The sequence below is a fragment of the Salmo trutta genome, unplaced genomic scaffold, assembly GCF_901001165.1.
Source record: "Salmo trutta unplaced genomic scaffold, fSalTru1.1, whole genome shotgun sequence".
NCBI lineage: Eukaryota > Metazoa > Chordata > Actinopteri > Salmoniformes > Salmonidae > Salmo > Salmo trutta.
In genome coordinates, this window is record NW_021822982.1 from 1 (window position 1) to 16595 (window position 16595).

Genomic DNA, 16595 nt, shown 5'->3' on the forward strand with positions numbered 1-16595 from the left:
GACAGAGAGACAGAGAGAGAGAGAGAGAGACAGAGAGAGAGAGAGAGAGAGAGACAGAGAGAGAGAGAGAGAGAGAGAGAGACAGAGAGACAGAGAGAGAGAGATAGGGGAGAGAGAGAGACAGAGACAGATATAGAGACAGGACCCTCAAGTAGATGAATAGAGACTCACCTTTTGGTCCAGGAACATTTAACACACTAGGCTACATGACATATGTCTGTTGTCCTGACTATAAACCCTTTCTGCTGATGAAATACGGTCTTGAGGATATAGTGTAGAATAGATAATGGATAGAAATGAAACTATTCCCACCTGCAGTTTGGAGAAATGTTATTATGAGTGAGATGTGGTAGATATTTCATATGGCCTAAATGACTTCCCTACTGTAGAAACACTGACTTCAGTAGTTGAGTGGTCAGTCACCCACAGCGTGCCGTACACAGTCACTAAATGAGACAGGAAACTGTCATCTCAGCGCACGTCAGTATCAGGCGTGGGATGAAATAGAATTTGCCTCTGATAAAGGTGGTGAGGACATAACCACTGAAAAGGTTAGAGACAAACCTGATACTGAGAACCAAGACGGTGGATTTACATTCCAGTCATTTAACAGACGCTCCGCTGCAGAGAGATTTACATATTCCTCTAAATGTAGAGAGGTAATACAATCACACACACGAGTCACAGTCAGTCAAAATGTTCTCCTCAATAAAACCCCTGTCAGTCAGTTTTACTAACACCACCCTGAATACAGAGTCAGGTAGGTCAGATAACACCACCCTGAATCAGGTAGGTCAGATAACACCACCCTGAATACAGAGTCAGGTAGGTCAGATAACACCACCCTGAATCAGGTAGGTCAGATAACACCACCCTGAATACAGAGTCAGGTAGGTCAGATAACACCACCCTGAATACAGAGTCAGGTAGATCAGATAACACCACCCTGAATCAGGTAGGTCAGATAACACCACCCGGAATACAGAGTCAGGTAGATCAGATAACACCACCCTGAATACAGAGTCAGGTAGGTCAGATAACACCACCCTGAATACAGAGTCAGGTAGGTCAGATAACACCACCCTGAATACAGAGTCAGGTAGGTCAGATAACACCACCCTGAATACAGAGTCAGGTAGGTCAGATAACACCACCCTGAATACAGAGTCAGGTAGGTCAGATAACACCACCCTGAATACAGAGTCAGGTAGGTCAGATAACACCACCCTGAATACAGAGCCAGGTAGGTCAGATAACACCACCCTGAATACAGAGTCAGGTAGGTCAGATAACACCACCCTGAATACAGAGTCAGGTAGGTCAGATAACACCACCCTGAATACAGAGTCAGGTAGATCAGATAACACCACCCTGAATACAGAGTCAGGTAGGTCAGATAACACCACCCTGAATACAGAGTCAGGTAGGTCAGATAACACCACCCTGAATACAGAGTCAGGTAGGTCAGATAACACCACCCTGAATACAGAGCCAGGTAGGTCAGATAACACCACCCTGAATACAGAGTCAGGTAGGTCAGATAACACCACCCTGAATAGAGAGTCAGGTAGGTCAGATAACACCACCCTGAATACAGAGTCAGGTAGATCAGATAACACCACCCTGAATACAGAGCCAGGTAGATCAGATAACACCACCCTGAATAGAGAGTCAGGTAGGTCAGATAACACCACCCTGAATACAGAGTCAGGTAGATCAGATAACACCACCCTGAATACAGAGCCAGGTAGATCAGATAACACCACCCTGAATACAGAGTCAGGTAGGTCAGATAACACCACCCTGAATACAGAGCCAGGTAGGTCAGATAACACCACCCTGAATACAGTCAGGTAGATCAGATAACACCACCCTGAATACAGAGTCAGGTAGGTCAGATAACACCACCCTGAATAGAGAGTCAGGTAGGTCAGATAACACCACCCTGAATACAGAGTCAGGTAGGTCAGATAACACCACAGATTACAGAGAGACTCCTCAGTGGGGTAAATGGTTAAAGACCGTAGTGTTTGAGAGGGAGTCTGCATACTACTGTCCTCTGGGGAGTGTGTGACGGTGGTAATGTAACTCACTTCTGGAAGATCTTGGATCGTTTGTCGCTGGAGAAGTTCTCAAGCTGCAAGGACTCCTGGGTAAGATACGCCACGGCAAGGTGGAAGTAGTTGTTCCACAGCTGAGAGGAGAGAGAGAGGAGAGAAGAGAGGAGAGAGGGAGGATGAAAAGGGAGGAGATGAAACACGGGAGGAGAGAGGGAAGAGAAGAGAAGGGAGGAGAGAGAGATGTCCATATTGCCAGGTTCTCACAGCCATAACAACCTTATCCTGAAGATATCTACAAACAATCAGACCATTCTATATCTAAAGCAGATACCCAGAGGCACCAACACACAGACTACAACATGACTTAGATTCAGAGATGAATATTCATTCTATTAAGAGATGGCGTAGCCAGACAAATGATCCATGTGCCCTTTAGTTGTTGATGAAGCTATTTAAAATAACAGAATTCAGCAGATCGTTTCAGCGTTATTAGGAGACACGTGAACTTTATCATAATGAAGACATGCCCCGAAGGCTTTAAAAAGCTGCCAGGACCCTCGTCTGCAGTTAAATACTTACCAGCGTTAAAATTATTCCGTATGTGACAGATTTGAAACGTAGGGAAAAGGAGCATCGACGCCATGAAGAGACGAGATAAAATATTCTGAAATGGCTTTTTAAATCACAGCTCATTATACAGTCATTTAAGCGTACCACTGTCAAACGATTTTATGCTAATCTCGTTTTAGTGCTGTATAGTTCAACCCTTTGTTAAGAGCATTCAAATGACCCGGCGAGTCCCAAATGGCACCCTGTTCTCTATTCAGTGCACTACTTCTGACCAGAGCCCTAGTCAAAAGTAGTGCACTACATAGGGGATAAGTTGTCATTTGGGACGTATTCTCTACTACTACATAGCCTTCAGATAGTATTCATACCCCTGGACTTATTCCACATGTTGTGTTACAGTCTGAATTCAACATGGATTAAATGAATGTCTTTTCTCACCCATCTACACACCATACCCCACAATACCACACAATAACACACAATACCCCCACCATACCCCACAATACCCCCACAATAACACACAATACCCCACAATACCCCACCATACCCCACAATAACACACAATACCCCGCAATACCCCACCATACCCCACAATACCCCACCATAACCCACAATACCCCACCATAAACCACAATAACACACAATACCCCACAATAACACACCATACCCCACAATACCCCCACAATAACACACAACACCCCACAATACCCCACCATACCCCACAATAACACACAATACCCCACAATAACACACAATACCCCACAATAACACACCATACCCCACCATAACACACAATACCCCACTATACCCCACAATACCCCACAATAACACACCATACCCCACCATACCCCACAATACCCCACAATAACCCACCATACCCCACAATAACACACCATACCACACAATAACACACCATACCCCACCATAACACACAATACCCCACAATACCACACAATACCCCACAATAACACACCACACCCCACAATACCCCACCATAACCCACAATAACACACAATACCCCACAATAACACACCATACCCCACAATAACACACCATACCCCACCATAACACACAATACCCCACTATACCCCACAATACCCCACCATACCCCACAATAACACACCATACCCCACCATACCACACAATAACACACAATACCCCACCATACCCCACAATAACACACAATAACCCACCATACCCCCACAATAACACACAATAACACACAATAACCCACCATACCCCACAATAACCCACAATAACACACCATACCACACAATAACACACCATACCCCACCATACCCCACAATAACACACAATACCCCACAATACCACACAATACCCCACAATAACACACAACACCCCACAATACCACACAATACCCCACCATAACCCACAATAACACACAATACCCCACAATAACACACCATACCCCACAATAACACACCATACCCCACCATAACACACAATACCCCACTATACCCCACAATACCCCACCATACCCCACAATAACACACCATACCCCACCATACCCCACAATACCACACAATACCCCACCATACCCCACAATAACACACAATAACCCACCATACCCCCACAATACCCCACAATAACACACAATAACACACAATAACCCACCATACCCCACAATAACCCACAATAACACACCATACCACACAATAACACACCATACCCCACCATACCCCACAATAACACACAATACCCCACCATACCCCACAATAACACACAACACCCCACAATACCACACAATACCCCACCATAACACACAATACCACACAATACCCCACCATAACACACAATAACACACAATACCCACCATACCCCACAATACCCCACAATGACAAGTGAAAACACCTTTTTAAATTCAACAACAAAAAAAAGAAACGTCCCTTTTTCAGAACTCTGTCTTTTAAAGATAATTCAAAAAAATCCAAATAACTTCCCAGATCTTCATTGTAAAGGGTTTAAACACTGTTTCCCATGCTTGTTCAATGACCCATAAACAATTAATAAGCATGCACCTGTGGAACGGTTAAGACACTAACAGCTTACAGACGGTAGGCAATTAAGGTCACAGTTATGAAAACTTAGGACACTAAAGAGGCCTTTCTACTGACTCTGAAAGACACCAAAAGAAAGATGCCCAGGGTCCCTGCTCATCTGCGTGAACGTGCCTTAGGCATGCTGCAAGGAGGCATGAGGACTGCAGATGTGGCCAGGGCAATAAATTGCAATGTCCGTACTGTGAGACGCCTAAGACAGCGCTACAGGGAGACAGGACGGACAGCTGATCGTCCTCGCAGTGGCAGACCACTTGTAACAACACCTGCACAGGATCGGTATATCCGAGCATCACACCTGCGGGACAGGTACAGGATGGCAACAACAACTGCCCGAGTTACACCAGGAATCCCTCCATCAGTGCTCAGACTGTCTGCAATAGGCTGAGAGAGGCTGGACTGAGGGCTTCTAGGCCTGTTGTAAGACAGGTCCTCACCAGACATCACCGGCAACAACGTCACTTATGGGAACAAACCCACCGTCGCTGGACCAGACAGGACTGACAGAAAGTGCTCTTCACTGATGAGTCGAGGTTTTGTCTTACCAGGGGTGATGGTCAGATTCGCATTTATCGTAGAAGGAATGAGTGTTACACCGAGGCCTGTACTCTGGAGCGGGATCGATTTGGAGATGGAGGGTCCGTCATGGTCTGGGGTGGTGTGTCACAGCATCATCGGACTGAGCTTGTTGTCATTGCAGGCAATCTCAATGCTGTGCATTACAGGGAAGACATCCTCCTCCCTCATGTGGTACCCTTCCTGCAGGCTCATCCTGACATGACCCTCCAGCATGACAATGCAACCAGCCATACTGCTCGTTCTGTGCATGATTTCCTGCAAGACAGGAATGTCAGTGTTCTGCCATGGCCAGCGAAGAGCCCGGATCTCAATCCCATTGAGCACGTCTGGGACCTGTTGGATCGGAGGGTGAGGGCTAGGGCCATTCCCCCCAGAAATGTCCAGGAACTTGCAGGTGCCTTGGTGGAAGAGTGGGGTAACATCTCACAGCAAGAACTGGCAAATCTGGTGCAGTCCATTAGAAGAAGATGCACTGCAGTACTTAATGCAGCTGGTGGCCACACCAGATACTGACTGTGACTTTTGATTTTGACCCCTCCTTTGTTCAGGGACAAATTATTCCATTTCTGTTAGTCACATGTCTGTGGAACTTGTTCAGTTCATGTCTCAGTTGCTGAATCTTGTTATGTTCATACAAATATTTACACATGTTAAGTTTGCTGAAAATAAACACAGTTGACAGAGAGAGGACATTTCTTTTTTTGCTGAGATTAGAAATGTATTCAAAATCAAATATAGAAATATCAAAAGTTTGGACACCTACTCATTCCAGGATTTTTATATATTTTTACTATTTTCTACATTTGTAGAATAATAGTGAAGACATCAAAGTGCCCAAAAAAGTGTCAAACAAATCAAAATATATTTTATATTTGAGATTCTTCAAAGTAGCCACCCTTTGCGTTGATGACAGCTTTGCACACTCTTGGCATTTTCTCAACCAGCTTCATGAGGTTGTCACCTGAAATGCATTTCAATTAACAAGCTAATTTGTGGAATTTCTTTCCTTCTTAATGTGTTTGAGCCAATCAGTTGTGTTGTGACAAGGTAGCCCTATTTGGTAAAAGACCAAGTCCTGAACAAGGCAGTTAACCCACTGTTCCTAGGCCGTCATTGAAAATAAGAATTTGTTCTTAACTGACTTGCCTAGTTAATTAAAGGTAAAAAAATGTAATATTATGGCAAGAACAGCTCAAATAAGCTAAGAGAAATGACAGTCCATCATTACTTTAAACATGAAGGTCAGTCAATCCGGAAAATGTCAATAACTTTGAAAGTTTCATCAAGTGCAGTCGCAAAAACCATCAAGTGCTATGATGAAACTGGCTCTCATGAGGACCACCACAGGAAAGGAAGACCCAGAGTTACCTCTGCTGCAGAGGATAAGTTCATTAGAGTTACCAGCCTCAGGAATTGCGGCCCAAATATATGTTTCACAGAGTTCAAGTAACAGACACATCTCAACATCAACAGTTCTGAGGAGACTGTGTGAATCAGGCCTTCATGGTCGAATTGCTGCAAAGAAACCCCCACTAAAGGACAACAATAAGAAGACGAGACTTGCTTGGGCCAAGAAACATGAGCAATTAGACTGGTGGAAATCTGCCCTTTGGTCTGATGAGTCCAAATTTGAGATTTGTGGTTCCAACCGCCGTGTCTTTGTGAGACGCAGAGTAGGTGATCAGATGATCTCCGCATGTGTGGTTCCCACCGTGAAGCATGGAGGAGGAAGTGTTATGGTGTCAGGGTGCTTTGATGGTGACACTGTCAGTGATTTATTTTAGAATTCAAGGCACAGTTAACCAGCATTGCTACCACAGCATTCTGCAGCGATACGCCATCCCATCTGGTTTGTGCTTAGTAGGATTATCATTTGTTTTTTAACAGGACAATGACCCAACGCACCTCCAGGATGTGTAAGGGCTATTTGACCAAGGAGAGTGATGGAGTGCTGCATCAGATGACCTGGCCTCCACAATCACCCGACCTCAACCCAATTGAGATGGTTTGGGATGAGTTGGACCGCAGAGTGAAGGAAAAGCACCCAACAAGTGCTCAGCATATGTAGGAACTCCTTCAAGACTGTTGGAAAAGCATTCCAGGTGAAACTGGTGGAGAGAATGGCAAGAGTGTGCAAAGCTGTCATCAAGGAAAAGGGTGGCTACTTTGAAGAATCTCAAATATAAAACATGCATACATTTACAAGGTTATATGCGAAGGACTAATACCAGGATCATGGGGGTAGCTGAGGACCAGGGCTCAAGTCCTACTTTATCGGTCTCAAAGTTATTGAAGGAAGCCCTCAAATTAGATGAAGACGTCCCTGTAGACCGCTCACATCGGGGCTCTCAAGCAAGGAATCCTGGTGGATAACCTTGCGTCATTGTGGCTAAACTACACCACTGCCAGGATTGTATTGATGTAACGTTACTTACTTTCCTGTCTTGACACCTTTGTTGAAAACTTAGATATTCCTACAGTTGAACGCGAGAAAGCTGCTGAATTAGAAGAACCGTTCTCTGTAGAAGAGATTGTGTTGGCAATTAAATCCACGCAGGAAATCCCCTGGACCCGACAGATTTCTGAGCTAATTCTTATAAAAAACATTCTCAAATCTATTCTCTCCTCTCTTGCTTTCCGTATTTGAGGAATCATTCTCAGATCTATTCTCTCCTCTCTTGCTTTCCGTATTTGAGGAACCATTCTCCTCAAACTCTTTAACCCTCAACAATGAGTCAGGCATGTATTTTCACTTATTCTGATAAAAACAACCTCTTGAGTGTGGTTCATATAGGCCTTCCATTTCTTTACTGAATTACGTTGTAAGGATTCTTTCTAAGATGATTGCCTGCCGTTTTGAGTCAGTCCTTCCCTACATTATCTCTACAGATCAAACTGGTTTCATTAAAAATCGTCATTATTTTTTCAACATCAGACATCTGTATATTATACTTTATAATCCCTCTTCATCTGACAAATCCAGAGATAATGTTATCACTTGATGCTGAGAAGGCGTTTGATCGGATGGAGTGGGATTATCTATTTTATACTCAAACAATTTGGATTCAGTCCCAATTTTATGTTCTGGATCAACGACCTTTATTCCTCCCCTGTGGCTAATAATAACCTTATTTACAACTTTAACGTGGAACAAGACAGGGTTGTACTCTATCCCCTCAGCTGTTTGCCATCACAATTGAGCCTTTAGCCATTGCAAATACGTAATAACACCACTATTAAAGGTATTCGAAGAGGGGGCTTAGAGCACTCTATGCAGATGACTTGCTATTTTATATGTCTGACCCTTTAACTGGTCTTCCTAAATCAAATAAAATACAATTTTATTAGTCACATGTTTAGCAGATGTTATTGTAGCAAAATGTTTGTTCCAGAGATCCTGGTTCTACTAAAGACAGTTGTTAAAATATCCGGGTATAAGATTAATCTACAAAAAAGTGAATTGATGCCTATTTATCCTTCTGCCATGCAAATTTATTTTAGTCATGTGCCCTTCAGGGTGACAACACAGAAATGTAAATATATGGGAATTTGGGTCACACACAATTTCAAAGATGTCTATAAAGCCAATTTCCCTCCTTGATACTCCGCCTGAAACATGATTTTGAATGCTGGGATTTACTTTCTCTTTCTTTGAGCGGAATAATTAACACTGTTAAAATGAATGTATTACCTACGTTTTTATACTTATTTCAATGCATTCCTATCTTTATGACAAAATATATTTTTTTATCACCATAGATAAACTGATATCAAGAAAAACCCTTGGATATGTAGGAGCGTATTGCAGAGATCTCGTCCCCAGGGTGGTATGAATGCCCTAACTTCTGCTGAGGCCATTCTTGCCCTAACTTCTGCTGAGGCCATTCTTGCCCTGACTTCTGCTGAGGCCATATTATCGTAAATACTGCATGGCCAAAGCAGACGTCGGACTGACCATGCACCTTCTCTCTCCAATTTAGCCATTGTCTTTTGTTTGGAGCGCTCCTGTCAATGTTGAGTAAGGACGCGCGCGTATAGAAGTAGGCCTATAGGCTACCTGGCCTGATTTACACACAGAAGTAGGCCTATAGGCTACCTGGCCTGATTTACACATAGAAGTAGGCCTATAGGCTACCTGGCCTGATTTACACACAGAAGTAGGCCTATAGGCTACCTGGCCTGATTTACACATAGAAGTAGGCCTATAGGCTACCTGGCCTGATTTACACATAGAAGTAGGCCTACAGGCTACCTGGCCTGATTTACACATAGAAGTAGGCCTATAGGCTATCTGGCCTGATTTACACATAGAAGTAGGCCTATAGGCTACCTGGCCTGATTTACACATAGAAGTAGGCCTACAGGCTACCTGGCCTGATTTACACATAGAAGTAGGCCTATAGGCTACCTGGCCTGATTTACACACAGAAGTAGGCCTATAGGCTACCTGGCCTGATTTACACATAGAAGTAGGCCTATAGGCTACCTGGCCTGCACGCAAATGTAGCCATATAAATGTGCTCATTTGTGGATCCAAGAGTGTGCAAAGCTGTCATCGAGGCAAAGGGTGTCTACTTTGAAGAATCTTAAATATAAAATATATTTTGATTTGCTTAACACTTTTTTGGTTACTACATGATTCCATATGTGTTATTCCATAGTTTTGATGTCTTCACTATTATTCTACAATGTAAAAAATAGTAAAAATATAGAAAAACCCTTGCATTTTGAGTAGGTGTGATCCAAACTTTGACTGGTACTGTATATATATATTTTTTAATCCAAATATTTTCTACTTGCAGGCTGCAATGTTTTAAATTGTTGGATTTATGTATGCTATTTTAACATATTTTGCAATGGCAATATAAATAACTTTTTAGGTTTGAATCATTTTGATAAAATAATTTATATGTTTAAGGATTTGACTAAATGATTCTACCCTGAAAATGTATAACTGAGTGATTATAATACTAGTTCTATAACTGTGTGTGCATAGGACAAGCTAAGACTTTACTATTTAGCAATATAAGTGAGACATTCAAGGAAAAGGGGAACTGTTATTAACAGACAGCAGACAACTTGTGACCACTGTGAACCTGATAACAGGAAGAAGGTCTCCCCACCCAGGGAGGGGAGAAACCTTTAGGCTTGCAGTAGATTATGTAACATGGGGCAGGATATGATAAGCAATGTATGTGATGGAGAAGACTTGTAAATAAGCATTGACAGTGTTAAAGAAGAGGAGGGGCATTTGTAAGGGGTATGACATATGGTGTGACCAAATGTTAGGTATAAAAGGCTGTGTACATTGTATGATATTCAGAGCTCTCGTGAATAAACATGGTTGACTATTGTAGGCTGGGCCTCCGTCTGTGTCATTTAACCAGAACCTTACAAACTCTTGGGTGCAGACTGAGTAGTTTAATTGAAGTTCAGTTTATGAACATTGGGAACAAAATTCTCATGACACATTTTCATTTAGATTTGGATAGAATTTAGATGAAACACATGGCAATGATTTTGAGAGATGAAGACGATATTACAAATTCAAGTAAAATGTTTCACAAAAATTTGCATATGAAAACCATAACTGGCAGGCAGATTGGTAGAAATGGTAAGATAAATTGACATTCCACATGAGAAATGTTGCCGATTCCTCATGTAGCCTATTACCGGCAATTTCAGGGGAGTAATGGCAGAATCTGCGAAATCCAGCAGGAGAAGGAGGAGACTAGTTGGGTCAGGTTAAGGTTGGTTTATTCTGGTTATCTAGATCTCTGGCTCCCTCTTGAGGCATTTGTCTTATTTAATCAAACCATAAGCTTAAAGCATCAGACAAGCTCAATACATATAGTTGATTTTATTAAAATACATTGGGTGTGTCTATATATGGAAAAAAATGCACATTTAAAACATTCTAGCAATCGATTGGTCGAAAGAACAGACAACTTTCGGTCGACCAAGATTTTTAGGGGTCGGGGACAGCCCTAAAATAACCATACAAGTTACAGTTCATTAACAGAATTCAACCAGTGTTTTTGAAAGAGCTTGCTCCGCAAAGTGTCAGCAATAAATACCATTGAAGGCAATCAAGTCACCATTCTGAACCGTCTTTAATGATTTCACTATTCAACCAGTCTCGTTAAGTTCTCCTAATGCAGTGCAAGACTAATGAAAGGAAACTTTACATAAACATAGATTTGACATTAGATTGACATAATTCAACCAGTCTTCAAGTCTGGCCTGATGGAGTAACAGTATTTTGTTTTTAACAAACGGAGGCTTTATAGAGTGGTGAGCTTACCTGAAGCTCAAAGTTGGTCTGATCCAGGAACTTCTTGTTTAACACGGCTGCATACTGATTAATGGCCCTCAGGAACACTCTGAAAGAAATCAGAGAGACATCTGGTTTAGATCCATACTGATTAATGGCCCTCAGGAACACTCTGAAAGAAATCAGAGAGACATCTGGTTTAGATCCATACTGATTAACGGCCCTCAGGAACACTCTGAAAGAAATCAGAGATACATCTGGTTTAGATCCATACTGATTAATGGCCTTCGGAAACACTCTGAAATAGATCAGAGAGACATCTGGTTTAGATCCACCCCCACCCTACATATCACCATATCATTACTATGCTCCACCCTACATATCACCATATCATTACTATGTTCCACCCTACATATCACCATATCATTACTATGTTCCACCCTACATATAACCCATCATTACTATGTTCCACCCTACATATCACCATATCATTACTATGTTCCACCCTACATATCACCATATCATTACTATGTTCCACCCTACATATCACCATATCATTACTATGTTCCACCCTACATATCACCATATCATTACTATGTTCCACCCTACATATCACCCCATCATTACTATGTTCCACCCTACATATCACCATATCATTACCATGCTCCACCCTACATATCACCATATCATTACTATGTTCCACCCTACATATCACCATATCATTACTATGTTCCACCCTACATATCACCATATCATTACTATGTTCTACCCTACATATCACCATATCATTACTATGTTCCACCCTACATATCACCCCATCATTACTATGTTCCACCCTACATATCACCATATCATTACTATGTTCCACACTACATATCACCCCATCATTACTATGTTCCACCCTACATATCACCCCATCATTACTATGTTCCACCCTACATATCACCATATCATTACTATGTTCCACCCTACATATCACCCCATCATTACTATGTTCCACCCTACATATCACCCCATCATTACTATGTTCCACCCTACATATCACCATATCATTACTATGTTCCACCCTACATATCACCCCATCATTACTATGTTCCACCCTACATATCACCCCATCATTACTATGTTCCACCCTACATATCACCAAATCATTACTATGTTCCACCCTACATATCACCCCATCATTACTATGTTCCACCCTACATATCACCCCATCATTACTATGTTCCACCCTACATATCACCATATCATTACTATGTTCCACCCCCACCCTACATATCACCATATCATTACTATGTTCCACCCCCACCCTACATATCACCATATCATTACTATGTTCCACCCTACATATCACCATATCATTACTATGTTCCACCCTACATATCACCCCATCATTACTATGTTCCACCCTACATATCACCATATCATTACTATGTTCCACCCTACATATCACCATATCATTACTATGCTCCACCCTACATATCACCATATCATTACTATGTTCCACCCTACATATCACCCCATCATTACTATGCTCCACCCTACATATCACCATATCATTACTATGTTCCACCCTACATATCACCATATCATTACTATGTTCCACCCTACATATCACCATATCATTACTATGTTCCGCCCCCACCCTACATATCACCATATCATTACTATGCTCCACCCCCACCCTACATATCACCCCATCATTACTATGTTCCACCCCCACCCTACATATCACCATATCATTACTATGTTCCACCCTACATATCACCATATCATTACTATGTTCCACCCCCACCCTACATATCACCCCATCATTACTATGTTCCACCCTACATATCACCATATCATTACTATGTTCCACCCTACATATCACCCCATCATTACTATGTTCCACCCTACATATCACCATATCATTACTATGTTCCACCCTACATATCACCATATCATTACTATGTTCCACCCTACATATCACCATATCATTACTATGTTCCACCCTACATATCAACCCCATCATTACTATGTTCCACCCTACATATCACCATATCATTACTATGTTCCACTCTACATATCACCCCATCATTACTATGTTCCACCCTACATATCACCCCATCATTACTATGTTCCACCCTACATATCACCCCATCATTACTATGTTCCACCCTACATATCACCATATCATTACTATGTTCCACCCTACATATCACCATATCATTACTATGTTCCACCCTACATATCACCATATCATTACTATGTTCCACCCCCACCCTACATATCACCCCATCATTACTATGTTCCACCCTACATATCACCATATCATTACTATGTTCCACTCTACATATCACCCCATCATTACTATGTTCCACCCTACATATCACCCCATCATTACTATGTTCCAACCCCACCCTACATATCACTCCATCATTACTATGTTCCACCCTACATATCACCCCATCATTACTATGTTCCACCCTACATATCACCATATCATTACTATGCTCCACCCTACATATCACCCCATCATTACTATGTTCCACCCTACATATCACCATATCATTACTATGTTCCACCCTACATATCACCATATCATTACTATGTTCCACCCTACATATCACCATATCATTACTATGTTCCACCCTACATATCACCCCATCATTACTATGTTCCACCCTACATATCACCATATCATTACTATGTTCCACCCTACATATCACCCCCATCATTACTATGTTCCACCCTACATATCACCCCATCATTACTATGTTCCACCCTACATATCACCATATCATTACTATGTTCCACCCTACATATCACCCCATCATTACTATGTTCCACCCTACATATCACCCCATCATTACTATGTTCCACCCTACATATCACCCCATCATTACTATGTTCCACCCTACATATCACCATATCATTACTATGTTCCACCCTACATATCACCGCATCATTACTATGTTCCACCCTACATATCACCCCATCATTACTATGTTCCACCCTACATATCACCATATCATTACTATGTTCCACCCTACATATCACCCCATCATTACTATGTTCCACCCTACATATCACCCCCCATCATTACTATGTTCCACCCTACATATCACCCCATCATTACTATGTTCCACCCTACATATCACCATATCATTACTATGTTCCACCCCCACCCTACATATCACCATATCATTACTATGTTCCACCCCCACCCTACATATCACCATATCATTACTATGTTCCACCCTACATATCACCATATCATTACTATGTTCCACCCTACATATCACCCCATCATTACTATGTTCCACCCTACATATCACCATATCATTACTATGTTCCACCCTACATATCACCATATCATTACTATGCTCCACCCTACATATCACCATATCATTACTATGTTCCACCCTACATATCACCCCATCATTACTATGCTCCACCCTACATATCACCATATCATTACTATGTTCCACCCTACATATCACCATATCATTACTATGTTCCACCCTACATATCACCATATCATTACTATGTTCCGCCCCCACCCTACATATCACCATATCATTACTATGCTCCACCCCCACCCTACATATCACCCCCATCATTACTATGTTCCACCCCCACCCTACATATCACCATATCATTACTATGTTCCACCCTACATATCACCATATCATTACTATGTTCCACCCCCACCCTACATATCACCCCATCATTACTATGTTCCACCCTACATATCACCATATCATTACTATGTTCCACCCTACATATCACCCCATCATTACTATGTTCCACCCTACATATCACCATATCATTACTATGTTCCACCCTACATATCACCATATCATTACTATGTTCCACCCTACATATCACCATATCATTACTATGTTCCACCCTACATATCACCCCATCATTACTATGTTCCACCCTACATATCACCATATCATTACTATGTTCCACTCTACATATCACCCCATCATTACTATGTTCCACCCTACATATCACCCCATCATTACTATGTTCCACCCTACATATCACCCCATCATTACTATGTTCCACCCTACATATCACCATATCATTACTATGTTCCACCCTACATATCACCATATCATTACTATGTTCCACCCTACATATCACCATATCATTACTATGTTCCCACCCCCACCCTACATATCACCCCATCATTACTATGTTCCACCCTACATATCACCATATCATTACTATGTTCCACTCTACATATCACCCCATCATTACTATGTTCCACCCTACATATCACCCCATCATTACTATGTTCCAACCCCACCCTACATATCACTCCATCATTACTATGTTCCACCCTACATATCACCCCATCATTACTATGTTCCACCCTACATATCACCATATCATTACTATGCTCCACCCTACATATCACCCCATCATTACTATGTTCCACCCTACATATCACCATATCATTACTATGTTCCACCCTACATATCACCATATCATTACTATGTTCCACCCTACATATCACCATATCATTACTATGTCCACCCTACATATCACCCATCATTACTATGTTCCACCCTACATATCACCCCATCATTACTATGTTCCACCCTACATATCACCCATATCATTACTATGTTCCACCCTACATATCACCCACATCATTACTATGTTCCACCCTACATATCACCCCATCATTACTATGTTCCCACCCTACATATCACCCCATCCATTACTATGTTCCACCCTACATATCACCATATCATTACTATGTTCCACCCTACATATCACCGCATCATTACTATGTTCCACCCTACATATCACCCCATCATTACTATGTTCCAACCCTACATATCACCATATCATTACTATGTTCCACCCTACATATCACCCCATCATTACTATGTTCCACCCCTACATATCAACCCCATCATTACTATGTTCCACCCTACATATCACCCTATTACTATGTTCCACCCTACATATCACCATATCATTACTATGTTCCACCCCCCACCCTACATATCACCATATCATTACTATGTT

At 41.8% G+C, this 16595-nt stretch overlaps 1 protein-coding gene across 1 annotated transcript in view; it reads right to left on the reverse strand.

Moving 5' to 3' along the window:
• Positions 1 to 2068: 2068 nt before the first annotated feature.
• The window catches only part of LOC115187858 (dedicator of cytokinesis protein 1-like), a 68072-nt gene continuing 53545 nt past the window's right edge, over positions 2069 to 16595 (reverse strand). The window contains exons 3-4 of the mRNA XM_029746890.1: positions 11592 to 11670; positions 2069 to 2194 (exon numbers count right to left, since the gene is read on the reverse strand). Coding sequence (XP_029602750.1) covers positions 2090 to 2194; positions 11592 to 11670 — 184 coding nt within the window. The 3' untranslated portion in view covers positions 2069 to 2089. The remainder of the gene's footprint in view (positions 2195 to 11591; positions 11671 to 16595) is intronic.